The sequence below is a fragment of the Glandiceps talaboti genome, chromosome 18 (genome assembly GCF_964340395.1).
Source record: "Glandiceps talaboti chromosome 18, keGlaTala1.1, whole genome shotgun sequence".
Taxonomy (NCBI): domain Eukaryota; kingdom Metazoa; phylum Hemichordata; class Enteropneusta; family Spengelidae; genus Glandiceps; species Glandiceps talaboti.
The window spans coordinates 15,864,208-15,887,258 of NC_135566.1; the positions used below are offsets into that span (position 1 = coordinate 15,864,208).

Sequence of the window (23,051 nt, forward strand, 5' to 3'; positions counted from 1 at the left end):
ATCATAAATCTAATCACACCAAATCACAAACCTGAACTGAGATGGATGACACTGACATAAAGTTGACTCACCTTGCCAAAAAGACAGAATGTTTGATCAACATCTCAGCATTCTTGAATTCCCTTTTGACAACGCATGCTTTAGAAGCCTGCCTGAGGACATCAATGACAGCTTTAACTGGCATACAGGGGGTGATTTCTTGAAGGGATTGTACACACACTTTGAAAGCCTGTTCAATATAAGAAATGACAACATTTCAATATTCAGGGGATTGACGTCTTGAGAGATTGAACACACATTGTGCCAGTTTGAAACAACGAAATCTAATAAATTTCAGCATACTTGGGAATGATTTCTCACAAGAGATTTTTAATAAAATTTGAAAGCCTAATGAACAGAATAATCAATATGGCATACATTTGTATATAGAATGATTTTTTTGAAATAACTGAACACACACTTTGAAAATCATACAATAGGTAAGTATACTTCGAGTGAATATTTTACATTAACTACAACATTTTCAAAGTCTCGCAAACTGAATTATACATGTATAGACCTGTACACTAAAATACAATTTTTACCATTGAATGATACACTTGTGTGCGCAACTCAAAAACAAATATACACTCTATACAAATTTACACTTTATACAAATTTACACTTTATACTGTGATAAATATGTGCAACACAGGACATACAAGGGTTGCAGGAAATATTGCCAAAACAAATATCACAATATAGCGATTTCTCTTTGTTTCACTTTCCATACATGTAGTTTTATTTATGTAAGATTCTTTTTTTCAAAAGCTTCTAATACTCGAGTCTCATAGCAAAAATTGTATTAATAATTTAAGTGAGGGTGTTATTCTTCATGAGCTTCCACTTATGACAGAGCTCACAGACTTGGCTATCTCTGGCTATAAAATGTCGTTTGCTAGCACATGTCTAGTAATAGTATGTTGAGTCAGATAGACAAGTCTCTGAGCTATTTTTAAAGGGAAGAAAGCTATAATACTTCCACCATCATGCATAGACACAGAAGTGGAATCAGTGATCAGCTATAACTATGGAATTTGTCATTCTGATGAGGATCGTTGACCAAAACAGATCGAAAGCTCAATGCCAAAAACTTTGAACTACTTGTGTGTCATAACCTTTGTAAATCATATGTGATCTCATATGATCTACCAAGCTGATGAATAATTTTGGTCAGAACTGAAATCATTTCAAAGTGTTGCAGAGACTACACAAGAAAGAAAACAGAATCATCTAACTTTCAATAGATACAACGATTTATCATTCTGACTCATTTCGACATGACTGTACATGTACTTGTAATTCATTTGATATCAATTTACATACATGCTGTTGATCTAAAGAATTGACTAATCATCTAATTTTAGGCTAAGACTCATTTTTCACTCTCAACATTACATGTACATTGTTATTGCTGCCCACCAAGTATGCACAACCATAACTTAAAACATGATACTTATTAGTGTTAACATGTCAACAGAATCATCTGGGTGTTGTTACTTCACATCGTTACTAATGTAGGATTATTTCGTGACTCAAATTACAAATGTACTTGACTGTCCTATTAATACTGTTTCTAGGACATCTCATTATGATATTGTACCTACAAGCAGTGTGTGAACTTAAGGGAAAATGACTACTGGTCACAAGGACCGACATGTAGCAAATGCTGCTGGTCCTTAAGGAAAACTGCTGGTCCATACTCAATGCAGTTCACGTTCACTACCTGTATCTACCCCCCCCCCCCCCATTTACAGATTAAATGATTTTGAACTTTAATATGATACAACATATCTTTAGATATAAAAGTAAAAGAGAGTACAACGAATTGTTTACTATCCACTATTTTTTCATAAAATTTCCACTAACAGAGTCAAAAAATATCTTGGAAGTAAATTTTGGATTCACAAGCAAGTACTTTTTGACTCTATGAGTAGAAGTTTTCATCTGTAACTATGAACCCAGAGACTATGAATATTCATTCTCGCATAATCTGTTCCTATAGACTATAGACTATAGGTTTTGTCGCATAACTATCCCTCTTGAAAACTGTGCATTTGCTTTATTTCAATTTCCATCCACACAGTGACACGGAGCGGTTTCGTCTTCCTTCAGTCTTTACAAATATGTACAGAAGCCACCCCCCCCTCCCCATAAAGCCCTACCCGTATACCCTACCGTGGTGTATTGAGTATCGTCTCTGGTTGTTTGTGTAAGAAATCTGACCATGATGAAGAGAACTATCATGGCTAAACATGTCTTACAGTGCGAGTTGTTTTTGACGTGGGAACGTGATATGGTAACTGTACTATAATGTGTCATCCACTATATGTACCCGTGTTTGGCATGATGCAGTAATTTTCCAGATACAACAATGGCAACAAAAATGCAACATTTCTAAGTTTATAGTACGTTGATTACAACATGACAGGACATACATCATCATATGCATCAAATTGAAAGCAATCAGACTACGCATTTTTTTACTGTTTTTACAAAAACAAAACTATCGTACTGAAGATGTTTTACGAAGTGTACCTGCCTTTTTTATTAGTTACAACGCCATTTTCAGAGTAGTTTATATGTTTTCCGTCAGTTTGTTTTGATCATGGCCACACACATGGGGGAACTCCGGTAAATTGATCGGGAAACCCGCTAACATTTACCGGCTTTAATACCAGCCTTTAAAAAAAACAGTGTCTCTTTCGTCTTCTTCTTCGGAAGCTCATTGCCGCCTTCTAAATATCGCCACATACTTTATAAATACAACGTGGAACTGTCTCAAACACGTTAAAAGTTTCATACACTTCGAACAGTAAACTTTACAACAATGATTACGATATCATGGCGGAAAAAGACGCATGCACCGAATGCGTACAATGAGTCTGAATGTGTAAGACGTTCTGATTAGACAAGACAAAAATAATTAGAGAAATTCAGCCAATCATGTGTTTGCTAACATAATTTCATAAAGTAAATGCTGTGCTACGTCATATGTAGACATGATATCAACATTGACAACAACACGGAGCGAGCTAGCTCTGTGTCACTTGACTTGAACGAGATGTCGAGAGTAAAATAGGTAACACAAGATCAGATTCATGTAGGTGAAATTGGATATATCTTTGAATAAATGTTATTATTTACTCCAAATTTCAGTCGGTCATAAGGACCGATACGTTGTTGTAATTCTGAAAAACTGTCGGTCCGAACGGAAATCTGTTGGTCTCGGGCCGAAGGACCGGCGTTAATTTCGCACGCTGCCTACAAGACATTATTATTAGACTCTTCAGATTTATCATACAGCTATATAAACCATATCAAGGGAGGAACTTATAATGTGCAAGCTTTTGAATGCATTCTCGGTACCTGAAATAGAACATTTACTGCCTAGGTGCATCATAAAAATAATGAACATTTGATTTCTCGGTCAACACCATAACTTCTGCTTCACATGCTTCACATGCATTACTATAAGCGCTAGTGAAAATAAGTCGACCTTCTCGTTCTATTTTGACCCTCTACTAGCATGAGGTAAAATGCTATTGCAGGCACCGAGTATAAATCAAGTATAAATTGATCAAGTATAACAACAGAGAACAGTAACAATTACTCTATTTCAGTCACATGTCTTATTTAGGAAAAAAATAAAAACTATCCGATGACATGACGTCAGAAAATAGGGTAGCAAGGTAGGTCAGGATTTCATTTTATCTTTAATAGCTTAGATGTTCTTGGACTCTGGGTTCATAGTTAACAACGAAAATTTTGACTCACAGAACCTAAATAAATTTTGGAAACAAATCCAAATTTTTCGCCACCATCTCATTAGCAATTGTCACTGCAGTATACCCCTGACATCAGTGAACATTTTGGACTCTGTGAGTAGAAATTTTCATTTTTTTTACAATTTAAAATCTTTTCAGACATTATTTCAGTCATTTGATGGTGTATAGTCATATTTTATCTAGTATGATCATCAGGTTTTATTACATATTAATTTCAATAATTTCAACAAGGTCAGCCTACTGAAACCATTTATGCACAAAAAAAAATGCTTTCAGTAATTTGACCTTGCAATGTGATACTTTTCACCATAATTGAATATCCCTTCAACAATAATATATTTCTATTATATAATATACATCCATTCATCATAATAATTAATATACTTGTCTTTTTTTAGAAAATAAATCATTTCCATCACAGCTGATTTTTAAAGGCCCCTAATATATGTTTCAACTGCAGATTCTTAGTGCTATCTCAGTAACATAGCAACCACACTTAATTACTATCTTCATTAGTATTCAAAAGCTGTAATATTTACACTATTCTATGATAGGAATAATCCAACAGGTAATATCTCCTGTAAATTTAGTTTGTGCCCCACTGAAGGAGAGGGGCTTAGTCCCCTTGAAATACAGAGGTTTAAATTGTAATAATGTTACAACTGCTGACATCAGCCCATGGAGGAACGGAACCAGTTACAAACAGGGAAAGTAGACAAATCAATTGGATTAATAACATGCACAGCATGTTGGAACAGCAGAGTCTTGTATTACATTTCGTAGTTTGAAAAGAACAGTTCTATATGGCCTCTTTACATAATAGTTCACATTCACAAACAAATTACCAGTAACCCTGGCATTTCAAGTACATGTTTTGTACAAGTAAAAATGCCATAAAGATGTTCTTATCAAACTATGAAATGTAATACAAGTCTCTGTACTTCCAACATGCTGTGCCAAGTGTTATTAATCTAATTAATTTGTTTACCTTCCATGTTTGTAACAGGTTCCATTCATCGACAGTTGTATCAGCAGGCCAAGCAGTCTAGGACGAGTCTTAAGTTCAGAACCAATTTCCTTACAGCTCTGTCAGACAATTTTTTTTTCTTCCCAAATTTTAATCACAATCAGAACTGGGTCTTTTAGCGACTTTTAATCCAGGTACAGAGGTATGTAGAATTACTCAAATGCCAGTGTTCTAAAAATCAGGTAAAGCATCCATCCATGGCAAGAAGAAACTTGCATTTACGATTAAGGCAGAATATGGTATTTAATTAAAGAGCATCCTCAGCTATCCCCAAAAGGGCTCACCTACCACATTGGGGGGGGGGGGGGGGGGGGGGGGCACAAGAGTAATGAGTTAATATCCATATGTGACAAAACCATGTAAACTTTGCTATAAAAACTGTGAATACTAGTTAATCAAAGAGCATATTTGATAAAGTCTTTAGGACATACCTCATCATAGTGACTCCTGGCAAACAGCAATGCACACAGTTCTCCATGTATAGACGATAGATTGACAGATATTCCATTGGTTGTCAATTTCTCTATGTATTGTTTAGCTAGATTGTACGTCTCTTCAGCTTTGTCATATTTACAATTAGCATTCCTTACATGCATTAACCTAGCAATACAGACATATATAATAAATAAATATTTCATCACATTCAGATTAGATATCAAGTTGTCACTTTTCAAGGTGAAGTCTAGTCTAGAAATTATATATGTGAGGACTTGGTTTCTACAATCTTTCTCTCCACCATATAGTCAAATGGCTTTCTGAGTCTTTAGCACAACATTCTGCTCTCTACCACCGACAGCAGTAGTTTAACACTCTACAGTGATATAAGTTATTACATTCTCACATGACTTACTGTAAGACTGGAGGTTGAGTTTGTAATAAAATGAAAATGAAGTAAACAATTACAACTGCTTGTCTACGTGTTCACCCTTTCCCCAGCACGAGATTTAGCTCAATTTTTTGTAGGATTTGTCGATTTGACTATATGTATACATGGAGAGAGAGATTTAGAAACAACCCCATGTGTACATTTATAGTTTCTAGTGCTAAATGAAATCCTTTTGATTTTATAATAGAGCTAAACATTTGTTATACAAAATTCACTTCATCATAGTGAACCATGAACAGTACCAATAACATAGTATACTACATGTATATACTCAACTCTGAGGACATAATTCAAAACTTCTCAAGCTATGCGACACATACAAAATACCGGTACAAGTACTCCAACACTTTCAACCATGTATGTGATATAATATACCTAAGTGTATATCACATAATTTCAAACCATTCAATGTGACACACAACTACCACAGCTGACTTCAATACCTTTTAAGGTATGTCACACATACAGTACTTTCAGTGCACCATTAAAACCTTTCAAGCTTTGTCACACATATATACCGATGTGACACAAAAAAACCATTCAACCTATGTGATATACATATGACTTATACAACCTTTCAAGCTCTATGTGACATGTATACTTACTACATAATTACAAACCTTTATGCCTATGTGACACATACAAACCTTTCAAGCTTTATGTGACACATAATCCCTGTCCTCATCAGAATTGGTTCAAAATTGTTTCAAATAAATGGAACTGATTCAGTTAAATTGGTTCGAAATTGGTTTATGTCTCTACACTTTTAATCAATGCGCAACATACCTAGAATATTCCTATGTTTTCACTCAATGTGCACTATACTCACCTACAACATTTCAATGCTTTGAATATATGTGCAACATACCTAGTATAACATTACAGTCCTTTGAATCTATGTGCAACATACCCAATATAACATTACAGTCCTTTGAATCTATGTGCAACATACCTAGTATAACATTACAGTCCTTTGAATCTATGTGCGACATACCTAATATAACATTACAGTCCTTCGAATCTGTGCAACATACCTAGTATAACATTACAGTCCTTTGGATCTACCCGGTATGTGCAACATACCTATTACAATGCTTTCAATATGTGTAACATACCTAGTATAACAATCCAACGTTTCCAATCAATGTGTAACATACTCACCTAGTACAACATTCCAACGCTTTCAACCATTGGGTGACATCATTATATATTGAGCACACTTGTTCACAAGCTACAAGGACTTTCTCTGCAGCTAGATACCAGCCTGCCTCAGCAAAAAATCCTCCTGAAAATCAAGAATGAAAAGTACAAATTTACGACTCCAGGGAGGAAATAAATTGCCATATTCTTTTTATTACCTTTTACGTTTTGAAAGTTAGCTATAGCTTAAAATACAACAATACTTCATGACAAAGTAAATATATTGGCGCAGTTCAGATCTGGTCATCAAATGCAGATGACACATTAGGTCATCTACTTGTGACAATTGATATAGGGAATACTGCTAAAGTAGGCAGTGTGTGCCAGAAGACTCATATGTATTACTCTGGTAATCCAGCCTTCGGTTTACTAGATATGTAGACACAAACTAAATCTATCATCCTTCAATATGGTAGATTACTCAAGTGGGTGATAGCGGTTCCTCTGTTGTGCAATTCTAATCACCATTTGATCAAGATAGCGTAAACATTGGAAGTCCCAAAACAGTACACTGCACGTTTATGGAACTCTGTCAATAAAATACTGCAACATTTCCATACCAAGACTATCCATTCAATAGCTTATCACTGTTGTATCAACATGTTGCAACAACAGTAAGTTTACTTTGTATCTATCTTTAGTAAACTGAAGGCTCAATTACCACAGTACTAATAACATGTACATTTACAAACAAAGTTGATCATTATGGAGGTGAGGTTATTTTGCTTCATACATGACAAGTTTTACTGCTGAACACAGCATAATTGTTATTGAGGGAAGTCTTCAAAAGCTCTTCAGTCACGATCCTGCTGTGTTCACCAATAAAAGGGCTCTTACCTAGTAAGTAAAATGACAACCTCAACTAGCCAAATGATCAATGGCAATCATTACATGTATATGTGTTTGTATAGTCTTTTGGTGAACACTCCCTGTTTTAGCTGTCTATAGAATAGACACAGCTTTTAATATGTACACTGACATTCACGGAGAAGTACAATGCACTGCTACGTGTACTTTGGTGACATACATGTACATGTATCTACATACTATACAGTGTCTGTCTGTATATGATACACTATTCAAAATTATGTATTTGCCTTGCCACATACAGAAGCAACCTTGACTTCATGTGATTTTTGTTACCATGGAAACATCTACATGTACAAAGATACGCAGCATTCATCAGACAGATTTTCTTTCATCAGAAAATTGCTGTATGTATGCACTCATCTAGTAAAATTTTATGTTTTTCATTTATCTATGATACATGCAATCTCTGAAGACGGCACTGCCACATTCGACATCTTTGGTTACATTTCAAGAAAAGGGTCAAGTGAACTTAACATAAAACATCACTTAACATAACAATTATGATTTTCTACTTTAATATTTCTAATAAAAATTGTGACTGAAAAAAGTCGATTTGAAAAAAACATCAATACATACATCTTTACATTAGAAGAGTAAATAATTGTTGCCAAGGCAACAACTGGTGACTGCATCACTTTTTTCTTCTTATGGAGGATCTATCATTATAATATTATATATGTAATTGACATCGCTAAATAATCAACTTTACAGTGTGGTCTTCAAGTATGGATTTTTATCAAATATTAGTATTCCACTCTGTTTTGCTTAATGTGTACATATACATGTATGTATACAGAATATCTTTAACATGTTAGAATCTCCCTGGTACAGCGTGGCACTGTGCCAGTATTCAAACAAACCAATGAATGTGTCGCATTGTACTGACACCATGCAACGTTTTACTATGGTTTCACAACCCTGGAGACAATACTGTAAAATTCACATTTCCTGTCGAATTCCCCATGAATTTGGTTGAGAATCACAGGTGTAGGTGACTCATACACTCAGACAGAGTGTACCCTCTTGTTCTTCACAACAAAAAAAACATGGTTGTGGTCGTGATAAGTCAACTGTCTACAACCTAATTTGTCAGACATAACTCAGTTTCCAGTATAATTAAGTGATGCATACATCATATACATGTGCATTTTATGGAAACCAATAATCAAGGACAAATACATAATATTCAAAACAAACATCGTCAAAATAATTAAATACATTTCATTTAAAACACCTAAGTTTGTTTACTCTGTCTCTGTGTATGATATCCTCTTGTCATTATACGCTGAATATTTTAATCCAAACACACACTGAAACTTGAGATACAGACTGTATGTACACAGTATGATCTTTGCTCCAATTCAAAATTTTGTGATGGCGAACATCTCCTTGTGTGTGTGTGTGTGTGTGTGTGTGTGTGTGTGTGTTTGCATTATTGATAAGCAAATACATGTAGTCAAATAGTACTAATAACACATTTCTTTAAGAGATTCACACTATCGTGGTCTGCCTTGTACAGAGATTGTACACGTGCTATACTGTGATCAAACTCTTTGATATGGAGATGACACGACTGTCAGTACCTCAGCTAGTCTACGGGACATGAATAAATGCATACAACTGAATGACTCTATACAAGTACATGTACAGCTGTATAAACTCAAGATTACTCTGCAACTCGCCATTCAATGGAGTATTTTCCCACATCAATTGATACACAAATGTCAGAATGGAATACATTAGGACAGCTCTCCGAGCTACACTAAATGCTAGGAGAAAACATTTGTTAATGTAACAACTACAATTTCTATAGGTCTGCTAATATAAATCACAGGTAACATGCACTGAAACAGGATACTTCACTTTTCAATGGGGAAAAAATAACTATCATACTCAGTAGGCATGCTAAAGTGATTGTTAGTCATTTGTGTAATGATTTGGGTAGGATCATGTGTCTTACTAGGGTGGTTTTTTACACCCCAGACAGACAATACAAACTACAGACAGCTAAAAGCCAGACATTCATGTATACTACAGACACTTTCTGGTGTTTTTATAACCCAGATATACATGCACACACACTACAGACAGGCCATTCATTTATAGTTATACTGCCTGGTGGTTTTCTACATCCCAGACATACTTGTACACATAGACAGGCCATTCATTTATACTGTCTGGTAGTTTTCTACATCCCAGACATACATGTACACTACAGACAGACCATTCATTTATACTGTCTGGTAGTTTTCTACATCCCAGACATATGTGTACACTACAGACAGGCCATTCATTTATATTGCCTGGTAGTTTTCTACATCCCAGACATACATGTACACTACAGACAGGCCATTCATTTATACTGTCTGGTGGTACTACATCCCAGACATACATGTACACTACAGACAGGCCATTAATTTATACTGCCTGGTAGTTTTCTACATCCCAGACATACATGTACACTACAGACAGGCCATTCATTTATACTATCTGGTAGTTTTCTACACCCATACATACTTGTACACATAGACAGACCATTCATTTCTACTGTCTAGTGGTATTCTACATCCCAGACATACATGTACACTACAGACAGGCTATTCATTTATACTGTCTGGTGGTTTTCTACACCCATACATACATGTACACATAGACAGGTCATTCATTTATACTGTCTGGTGGTACTACATTCCAGACATACATGTACACTACAGACAGGCTATTCATTTATACTGTCTGGTGGTACTACATCCCAGACATTACATACGTGTACACTACAGACAGGCCATTCATTTATACTGTCTGGTAGTTTTCTACATCCTAGACATACATGTACACTACAGACAGGCCATTCATTTATACTGTCTGGTAGTTTTCTACATCCTAGACCATGCATGTACACTACAGACAGGCCATTCATTTCTACTGTCTGATGGTACTACATCCCAGACATACATGTACACTACAGACAGGCCATTCATTTCTACTGTCTAGTGGTGTTCTACATCCCAGACATAGGGGTCAGACTTGATTAGCAAAGCTATTTTCTGACTCCTATTGCCTGTATAAATTGTGTATAAATATTTTTTTCCCAAGTGATCTGTAATTATTTCTTGTACAGGTAATAAAAATCAATCAATCAATCAATCAATCAATCAATCACATGTACACTACAGACAGGCCATTCATTTCTACTGTCTAGTGGTGTTCTACATCCCAGACATACATGTACACTACAGACAGGCCATTCATCTACACTGCCTGGCAGTTTTTCTAAATCCAAGACCATGCATGTACACTATACACAGGGCTGAGGCCATTCATTTATAATGCCTGGCAGTTTTCTACCATACCTAAGACATGCAAATGTACTTCAGGCAATTCATTTAGATACTGTCTGGTGACCTCTGTCAGTGCATTCACACTTTAACAGTACCCATTATACTAAAGGTACGTTACAAATACACAATTAGTCATCCAAAGTAGTGGCTATTGTATACCTTTCATTCCTAAATCTAAGACTCTTTACATTGTAAAATCATCCTCCTCCCCTCCATGACATTACAGTTTGTGTTTATCTGTGATTGATTACTAATATTGTATTTTCCATCACTATACATTTGTCCCGTCTGATTATCTATTAAAATGACATCACTATGCATTTGTCCCTACACTTGTCCCTATCTCTATTATATGTTATTTATGTATGCTTTACCATGCTTGCTGTGGCATGTTGTTATGCAATAAAGATTGATATTGATTAAAATGACATCACTATACATTTGTACCTATCTCTATTAAAATGACATCACTGTACATTTGTACCTATCTCTATTAAAATGACATCTGTCCATTTGTCCTTATCTCTATTAAAATGACATCCCTATACATTTGTCCCTATCTCTATTAAAATGACATCACTATACATTTGTCCCTATCTCTATTAAAATGACATCCCTATACATTTGTCCCTATCTCTAAATGACATCACTATACATTTGTACCTATCTCTATTAAAATGACATCCCTATACATTTGTACCTATCTCTATTAAAATGACATCTGTCCATTTGTACCTATCTCTATTAAAATGACATCACTATGCGTTTGTCCCTATCTCTATTAAAATGACATCACTATACATTTGTACCTATCTCTATTAAAATGACATCACTATGCATTTGTACCTATCTCTATTAAAATGACATCACTATACATTTGTACCTATCTCTATTAAAATGACATCCCTATACATTTGTACCTATCTCTATTAAAATGACATCTGTCCATTTGTACCTATCTCTATTAAAATGACATCACTATATACTTGTCCCTTTCTCTATTAAAATGACATCCCTATACATTTGTACCTATCTCTATTAAAATGATATCACTATATACTTGTCCCTTTCTCTATTAAAATGACATCCCTATACATTTGTACCTATCTCTATTAAAATGACATCACTATACACTTGTCCCTTTCTCTATTAAAATGACATCCCTGTGCATTTGTACCTATCTCTATTAAAATGACATCCCTATGCATTTGTACCTATCTCTATTAAAATGACATCACTACACATTTGTCCCTATCTCTATTAAAATGACATCCCTATACATTTGTCCCTATCTCTATTAAAATGACATCACTATACATTTGCACCTATCTTTATTAAAACGACATCACTATACATTTGTCCCTATCTCTATTAAAATGACATCACTACACATTTGTACCTATCTCTATTAAAATGACATCACCATACATTTGTACCTATCTCTATTAAAATGACATCTGTCCATTTGTACCTATCTCTATTAAAATGACATCACTATACATTTGTACCTATCTCTATTAAAATGACATCACTATACATTTGTACCTATCTCTATTAAAATGACATCACTATACATTTGTCCCTATCTCTATTAAAATGACATCACTATACATTTGTCCCTATCTGTATTAAAATGACATCACCATACATTTGTCCCTATCTCTATTAAAATGACATCTGTCCATTTGTACCTACTTATCTCTATTAAAATGACATCACTATGCATTTGTACCTATCTCTATTAAAATGACATCCCTATGCATTTGTACCTATCTCTATTAAAATGACATCACTATACATTTGTCCCTATCTCTAAATGACATCCCTATACATTTGTACCTATCTCTATTAAAATGACATCACTGTGCATTTGTACCTATCTCTATTAAAATGACATCACCATACATTTGTACCTATCTCTATTAAAATGACATCACTGTGCATTTGTCCCTATCTCTATTAAAATGACATCCCTACACATTTGTACCTATCTCTATTAAAATGACATCACTATACATTTGTACCTATCTCTATTAAAATGACATCACCATACATTTGTACCTATCTCTATTAAAATGACATCCCTACACATTTGTACCTATCTCTATTAAAATGACATCACTATACATTTGTACCTATCTCTATTAAAATGACATCACCATACATTTGTACCTATCTCTATTAAAATGACATCACTATACATTTGTCCCTATCTGTATTAAAATGACATCACCATACATTTGTCCCTATCTCTATTAAAATGACATCACTACACATTTGTACCTATCTCTATTAAAATGACATCACTATGCATTTGTCCTTATCTCTATTAAAATGACATCACTATACATTTGTCCCTATCTCTATTAAAATGACATCACTATACACTTGTCCCTTTCTCTATTAAAATGACATCACTATACATTTGTACCTATCTCTATTAAAATGACATCACTATACATTTGTACCTATCTCTATTAAAATGACATCACTATGCATTTGTACCTATCTCTATTAAAATGACATCACTATGCATTTGTCCCTATCTCTAAATGACATCACTATGCATTTGTACCTATCTCTATTAAAATGACATCCCTATACATTTGTACCTATCTCTATTAAAATGACATCACTATACATTTGTACCTATCTCTATTAAAATGACATCTGTCCATTTGTACCTATCTCTATTAAAATGACATCACTATACATTTGTCCCTATCTCTATTAAAATGACATCCCTATACATTTGTACCTATCTCTATTAAAATGACATCACTATACATTTGTCCCTATCTCTATTAAAATGACATCACTATGCATTCGTCCCTATCTCTATTAAAATGACATCACTATACATTTGTCCCTATCTCTATTAAAATGACATCACTATACATTTGTACCTATCTCTATTAAAATGACATCACTATACATTTGTACCTACCTCTATTAAAATGACATCACTATACATTTGTCCCTATCTCTATTAAAATGACATCCCTATGCATTTGTCCCTATCTCTATTAAAATGACATCACTATACATTTGTCCCTATCTCTATTAAAATGACATCACTATACATTTGTACCTATCTCTATTAAAATGACATCCCTATGCATTTGTACCTATCTCTATTAAAATGACATCCCTATGCATTTGTCCCTATCTCTATTAAAATGACATCACTATACATTTGTCCCTATCTCTATTAAAATGACATCTGTCCATTTGTACCTATCTCTATTAAAATGACATCACTATACATTTGTCCCTATCTCTATTAAAATGACATCTGTCCATTTGTACCTATCTCTATCAAAATGACATCACTATACATTTGTCCCTATCTCTATTAAAATGACATCACTATACATTTGTCCCTATCTCTATTAAAATGACATCACTATACATTTGTACCTATCTCTATTAAAATGACATCACTGTGCATTTGTCCCTATCTCTAAATGACTTTATGATTACAACTTCTCCGCTTTCAATAACAATGCAATTTCTCTTCTTCAGCAATTTGCATTTGTATTTGTCTCCTTTCCCTCAACTTACAAATCTATTTATCAGAAGCTTTGTAAATTCTCCCCTCCTCCAGTAAAAGAATAATTTATTTCCCTTCACCCAATTTATCTCCCCATCCTAAATTTGCACATCTATTCTATAACTATGCAATTTCTTCCCTCCTCCAATAATAGTGCAATTTATAGCCACTCACTAAATTGCATATCTATTCTTAGAAGTTAGATGGCTTTGCAATTTCTTCCCTTCAAATGACATTGCAATTTGTTGCCACTCTAAATTTGCATATCTATTCTTAGCTGGCTTTGCATATTCTCCCCTCCAAATGACATTGCATCGCCATGAATCTTCCTTCGACCAATTTGCATCTTTATTCTCAGGTAGCTTTACAATGTTATCATATCTCTATATACTGATTATACATTTGTCTTCTCTTGCAAAGTGAATATGTCCGTCAAGGTCAAGGTAATTGACTAGGTGTATTGAACACAAGGTGAGAGGCTACAATGACAATTACACAGAGATGACACTAACGTCAATCTACTGACAATATCCTTCTCTAATCTACTCTGTCTGCATTCTAATTCCCTCACCATACTTGAAACATGGATCTACTACGATCGAAAAGGAAGTCCTTCTATTACATAATGCCCTTTGGTCTGTTTCATATTTATATCACTACAAATCACAGCTGTAAGTTTTTAAATAATTTTCAGAAAATATTAAATTTACTGTTATAGAAATTAGTAATACAGTACATGTATATATACACATGTATGACTATGAGGTGAATCATGACTATATTAGAGTACAGAAGAACACAATGCACTAGACAACATGGAGAAATGAATGACACCACCACATTTATAGGATTACATCAAATACATACAAAATATCACCTCCTTATGGTCAAACAAGATAGTCAATCAATGTCCACTTTATCAAAACCTCTGAGACCACAAAGTACAGTAAACACAGACTTTCAAAATTGGTGGCTATTCACAATCATTTCAAGTTTTCATATTCACATGCACGTACACACACACACACACACACACACACACACACACACACACACACACACACACACACACACACACACACACACACACACACACACACACACACACACACCTTTCTCTGAAACAACACTCTACCCATTGGTTGGAACTATAAAAGATGTTTACCTGTTGTAAACCATGACATTTTTATGGATCCTATGTTCCTTTGGTCCACCTTGTGAACTTCACATTCAGTTAATTTTAAAAGTTTCCTATACGGTACTGATATCTTGACATTTTTTAAATAAATGTTCCTTTGGTCCACCTTGTGAACTTCACATTCCTTTCATATACTGATACCTTGACATTGTTGTATATGTTCCCTTTGTTTATCTTGTGAACCTCATACCCCTTTTACATGCCTGATCATTTGCCATGTTTTGACTAGACTAATGTATATCATGAATGTAAACTACACTACATAGCACAGTTGCAAATACTGCAAACATCCCAATGGTGATTGTTGTCTTCTTGAAGTCTATTCAATCAACCAGAGTTGAACCTGGGTGCTGACCCTGAACCATTTGTCCAAAGAAAGAGTGGTTTTATAAATACATATGTACTTGAATGATGACCTTTCTTGATTGTGTTGGTACAAATCAACAGTGGCTTAGCAGGAAGTTTTTACATATCTGATACAAATTTCACCGCAGAGAAACAGAAACACAAAATTTTATCCTTTCTGATAGCACAACAAATTTTCAGTTACGATACGGTTTTGTCTACACTCACATGCTGCCACACACTCAAGTAGTCATTATTCACAATGCAATAAATATAGGAGGAAGCTCACATTTTATTCTGCCGTGTCTGTGCCTCCTACTACATGTTTTCGTACCTACGTGCATGAGCCTGGAAAGGCACCAATTCTCGAAGTCACGCTAACCGCCTAATGCAGTAGCTAACCAAATGACTACTCCCAAACTTGTGACCAATCACTGGTCATGAAAATCCCACCACACAAGATTACATCAACGTCACTGCGGTGTCACCTTGCCATTTACTTTACTTCATTTGCATCAAAAATTACAAAAGCCTCTCCAAGGCTCAACATAATTACATTGACCATGCTAACAAAAACAACATTTTCACGCTTTTCAATGAACCGCTAGAAATTTACTATTTTCATCAAGTTCGATTTTTCTGATACAATATGTAAAACTAATAAGTTTCAGGTTAGGTACATCTCTACCAGGTTCCATTTCTCCCATACAAATAAATAGCAAATTAAACATAATGTACAAAGCTATGTCTACAAAGTAGCATTTAATATACATATTATCAAGTTCCATTTTTCTGATACAAATCTGCTACAGAGTAGCAATAATAGTCGATTTTCTGGTTCCAAGATGCATTGCGCGAAAGGACGTCACTTATGTTGTTACATTTAGTCTTGTTTTGTCTTTATTACATTTGAAATAACATTTTCAGCAGGAAATGATGGTAAGACATTTTGACCTTTAATTATGGGTGATTTTATAAAACAAAGACTAAATGCCATCGATGACAGAGAGGGATTTTACCGGTAAACCAAAGGTATCGTCATGTGACAACCATCCCCCCTGAGTAGCGCGTGCAAACCCCTCCGCGCATACAGAATACATGGCATTGTATGGAGAGACGCGCAATGCATCTTGGAACCGGTCTATCATTGGAGTTCTATAGAAGTGGAGTTTTGATCTTACCTAGTGAGTATCCCAATGCCACAGCTTTATCAATTTCTGTTACTGGTAGTTTCCTGATTGATTCACAATAACTGCAGTAGGCATCTGATAACACTGCTGTACCTTTGACACCATGGTCAATCAAAGCTTGAAAACAATGATGTAATTTGTGCCTGACAAAAAGTGAAAGGAAAAGAGTTCACATTACATGTAAACACAGTACACTATTCATACAGCAAACCACTTCAAATAACTCACCGACTGCTACTATTCCATAAATGTATTACTTATAAGAGCAATTTTATGTATTTCTGTGTTTCTCATGACCCTGCATGCTGTATTTCTTCAATATCAAGTAAAATAATTTCAAAAGATTGATTATGGCCAGGATTAGAAAAAAATTCACAATGTTACTGATGGTAACATTACCCTAAAAGCACATGTTTGGGCGAAAATGATCATGTATTTCTGAAATTTGGAACCTTTAATTAAACAAATGGTTCATCGTTTCCTTCTGACTTCAGTGTTTTTTTTCACGGGCGGTAGTAGGTAAAATGTACCAAAGTTCCCGTAGTATTTTACCAGGGTTTCCTAGCAAAATTATGATAGATTCTATGGGGAAACACTGCCAGTTTTACCTCTTTCCCCTTTCTGTTACCCAATCCCAGCAAAAAACACTTGACTTTGTCATTTCTAAGTTATCCAGACTGTTAAAAGTACTACAATTATTAAATGAATGCATTACCAACATGTACACTTACTTTTTTCAAACTATTTTTTCTTCAATTATTAACAAGAGACAACCCATCCTTCTAAGGTGTTACTATGAAAAACACAGAAATATGTCTGGCCACCCTTGTCTGCTAAAATCACATAATTTATTCACATACCTTTTATCATTAGCTCGTAGAACTTTAGAAAAGATATCTAATTCACAGAATTCCATTCCAAGTTGACATAGTCTGCCTTGTGTATATAACTGTCAGAAAGAAAAGCGAAATGCAACGTAAATGAACACAATCTGCCTTGTGTAAAAAAACTGTCAAAAATGAAAATAGGCAGGCTAAATGAACAGACAAGCTGTGGGCTATCAGGAAAGTGATATTTAAGGGAAAGTAATACATGATATATTGATTGACTGACTTATAGTAGCATAGAGTTTTAAAGAGCTAAGTCATTCACAAGATGAGGTCACATATGTCTTGATATTAGCAAATCCCAAGAAGAATTAAAGAATTACATGAATGTCTTACCCTTGTTAACTACAAGAATAAAACTATCAAGTGCCAGTATTTCACTTCACAAATGGTAAGGCTTTCTAGCATGATATCATGGCTTGCACACTTATATCATAGCTATAGGCTATACAGATCTTCAAGCTGATACTACAGAAGGATCAGTGGTCTCTTCAAAAAAACTACTGAGTTTACGATATGTTGTATTGCACACATAAAAGGCTAGTGCTACAGCCTATAGTTCCTGGACAAAGCTCTATTATTTGGGTACCTGCATTTTCAACTGTCTATGGACGATTGAGGTCATCATATCAAAAGACACTTCACATAAAATGACATGTGACGTTAAATTTGGGCAAGGATTTTCATATAATTTTTAAATAATACTGAAATTCACTGGGAACATTTGCATATTTAATGAAATCTGTATAAAATTTGTTAAGAGTCAAGAACTAGTAATATTATCAACATTATTCAATATTCCCTTTCTGAACCATACTATTTAGGGCATCACGGATTTTAGTAAACCCTGATGTTTGCACTCTAAATTTACATTTCTAGACTAACAATACATGAACTGTAACAACTCTATCACTTTCTGTGTTTTGAAATAGCTGTTAAATCTGCAGAAATTGGTGGCTAGAATGATATACCTATTCACCCTAGGCCTTGGTGTTATTATATCAATTTAAGTTAGGGCCGGAATATACTGTATTGATCTATACCTTCTCAGGTATAAACTGACTACACTTGTTATAAAGGTATCATAGTACAAGCTAAATATACTGTTGACAATAAGACACAAAAACATCGGCATTGAAAAATATAAAATATACAAAATGAGTGACCATCAGTTCAATGTTCAAGTAAAATTTTACTGACATTACAAAATAATCGAATTTTTTTACGGGTTGTATTTTGCTTTATTTACATTTCAAGGCATACTTAAGTCGTCTACGTTTTGCATGCCACGTAATTTAGAGTAAAGTTACAGATGCACTGCGGCTAAAACTTAGTATTTAAATTCGACATTTTCTCATACTTGTAAGTTGTATCATAATATAATGCACTGTATATGGAATTTCGACTTCCACGAACAATCGAACTGTGATGTGTGAATAGCTTTCAAACCGCACATCAACACTAAACACTATAGGACGCATTGACATCAAATATTACGACGACATTATATTGTTTCATAGCGTCATTCTCAACCGATACCACGGCGTGCTTACTACCCTGTGGAAACAAATTATAAACAATTTTATCATAATCGTAGAAAACTTTCTGCAATGGAATTTAATGCCCCAAACTCTCCCGGTAATTTTGGACAACGCGAATCAAGTTATCGCGACTTCCGGATGGGTACACAACCAATTCGTGTCTGCAACTTTTGTCAGGTATACCTACCTTGTAGTAAATATCGAATTGTATATTGTCTGGAAGATATCTGAGTTCTTTCCTAAATCTTGAGTACTTAGTAACTAAAGCCCGGATAGCTGAATCGTACAAGGATTCCGGCATCCACTCCAACAAACTTGCAGCTGCCATGTTTGTTTGTATGTGGCCTCGGTACAATTCGGCAAAACTCGGAGTGCAAACGACGCCCATTTGTTCTCTCACCCTGACGTCACAGCTTATCAGGGATCATGATGTCATATCATAACACGTCACAGATCACGTCTGAAAAGATAAATTAAAAACTCATCTTCGAGACACAAAAAAAAGGATAACCTAGTTTACAAATAAAAAATCCCGACAAAAGTCATTTAAAAATACTTGTATTCTTTACTTTTCTACTACAAATTAGATTTGCATACAATTGACAACAAGATGGGTAGAGAAAATTATTTGATCACAAATATCAATTTTTTCAAAAACAATAAAATTCACAGCTATAACCTGTCGTCTGCTGACAGTCATGATAAAAACTTGGCTATAAAAAATACTATATTTTACTTCGAAATGCAATGACTTTTTTTGACCAAGTTCATGTCGTTATGATAATACAGCATGATATTGACTCACCAGTCATACCAAGTCATTATTCAAAATGACACTGTTTCCACCAGTTACAGACTGTAATCAAATTTGTGAAAATCAAACACAAACCGTGAATGAAATACTCAGTGCCAGGAAATATATCAGAATATCATATTGACCTTGGTTTTAATACTTTGGGTGACCTTGGCATGTAATATGATTTGATTGAACTTTGCAGGGCCTTTAATAGATATGAAAGATTTAAACTCACTTTATTTCATTTCAGCTAGCTAATGTGATTAATTTCGTGATATTCATGGGGAAGCTGACATTTGCCAACTTAATAGAAGTGGGTGTCACAACTGTCAATGGTTTATATGTAACCATATTTATAATGTTGTTTTTCACACAGTACCAGTCCTACAAGTTGGCTTTTGGCCTATTGGGTTTGAAGTTATTAAACATGTTTTTGTTTATAATGAAGAGTTTCATGGAAAATCAAATTGTTCTTGAATTATAGAAGGCAGGCATTCAAGTTTTAGGTAAACTAAGGGCTGCAGTTCATCTTGCTGCTAGCCCTTCAGGCTTTCTTCCGATACAACAAGGGGTTTACACTGAAATCTGGTTGCTTGTCATAATGGAAGAAAGCATTATGGTCTACTAGGCTGCAGTTTAAAATGGTGTAGTCTAAAGGGCTGCAGCTATAAGATGGTGTAGTCACAGGGCCAAAGTTGTGCCCAAGGCTCATGTTTAAAATGGTGTAATGTCTGAGCAGCAGTGTAAGCTGGTGTAGTCACAGGGCTGCAGCTTACCATGTTGTACTTTCATGGCCACAGTACATACAGTATACTGTCATAGGGCTGCAGTTTAAGATGGTATAATCACAGAGCTGCAGTTTAAGATGGTGTAGTCACAGGGTCACAGTTTTTTGTCTGTGTAATCTCAGGGATGGAGTTTAAAATGGTGTATATAGTCACAAACCTACCGTTTAAGCTGATGTAATCTGAGGGCTGCAGTCTAAGAAGGTGTAATCTCAAGGCCACAGTTTGAAATATGATGTAATCACTGGGCGACAATTTAACAATAGGGAAGTTGCAGAAATAAAATGAGGTACATGGGGGAAAGGGGAGGAAGAGTATACTAGTAATTGTTAAGAAATTGGAACAAAAAGTAGACAACACATATTTACAATATATTTAATTTCTTTATTTCATTAGTATTGCAAATAGACAAGACATCGAAAATAAATTCAATGTTAATAATTTGCAAACACAAAACTTGAGTGTCAGCTATATATCTTTCATATTACACATTATTCAGAAAAGATGATTTCAATAATATGGTGCAAGGTGGAAAGTTCATCAGAAGTGTCACCTTGAGTTCATCAGAAGTGTCACCTTGCTGTAAGTTTACATCATGTATTACAACCCACTATGATAAAAAAACAAAACAATAACGTTACAGAACTATGCCATCAATAAAGAAGACTGGAGCAACCCATACCTGTCTGTATAGCCTGTCCACTGTGCTGTCGAGACAGTGTGAGATAGTTTACCTCCTAGCCCTTGTATTCTCATAGCCTGTCCGCTGCGCTGTTGAGATACATCATTAGCTAGTCATACCTCCTAGCCCACATATTCTCGAGGGCTAGGAGGTATGACTAGCTAACAATGTATCTCGACAGCACAGTAGACAGGCTAGGGGGAATAGGAGGGTAGGAGGTGCGACTAGCTAACAATGTATCTATACTGCAGTGAAAAGGCTACTGTCTGTACAGCAATCTTTCCAGTGAAATGCAACTTTAACGTCAATCTTGAACATATAGCAATGTTTACAAGGTGTTTGAATTCCTACATGTAAAACAGGACAGAGTGTGTATTCTAGGCTATGATAACATCTATTTAGTTCATGTACATCTACTTATACTCAAGAAAACATTATTATCTCTGTGTTGTTATCCTTCAACTGTTGATGAAAAAAACAATAGTGTGGTATCCATTGTTTAATGAAACTATTGCTGCTTACGGATCCACCACTTTGTTTCTTGTTAACAGACACACAGCTACAGTACTGTTACTAATTCGTAATAAAACATTGGTCACTGAGATGTACATCTAAACAGTACCATTAACTGTTTTCCTGTTCTCTCTGTTCATATAAGGAATATCTAATCCATTCACAATTTATGGATTCTATTACAATCATCTGACAAAGACCACAACTGGTGATCGTAGATTGTACATCCTAGATTCTCTCACATTGAACAAAAATATGGTTGTTTATCGTAATTCCGGCTCACTATTTCTAGACAACAAGGTAGACTGTCAATCTGTGGTGACAGAGTGTTCTTTACAGATGAGGACAACATTTGCAAAAAAAAAAATTTTGTTGTTATTGTCCAAGTCTGCAAACAAGCTACTTTGCAT

At 34.8% G+C, this 23,051-nt stretch overlaps 1 protein-coding gene across 1 annotated transcript in view; it reads right to left on the reverse strand.

Annotated features, from left to right (window-relative positions):
* Positions 1-20,198, reverse strand: part of LOC144448795 (amyloid protein-binding protein 2-like) — a 31,025-nt gene extending 10,827 nt beyond the window's left edge. The window contains exons 1-6 of the mRNA XM_078139089.1: positions 20,053-20,198; positions 18,298-18,386; positions 17,429-17,580; positions 6,902-7,025; positions 5,286-5,454; positions 72-229 (exon numbers count right to left, since the gene is read on the reverse strand). Of these exons, the coding sequence (XP_077995215.1) occupies positions 72-229; positions 5,286-5,454; positions 6,902-7,025; positions 17,429-17,580; positions 18,298-18,386; positions 20,053-20,193 (833 nt within the window). The 5' untranslated portion in view covers positions 20,194-20,198. The remainder of the gene's footprint in view (positions 1-71; positions 230-5,285; positions 5,455-6,901; positions 7,026-17,428; positions 17,581-18,297; positions 18,387-20,052) is intronic.
* Positions 20,199-23,051: the final 2,853 nt, after the last annotated feature.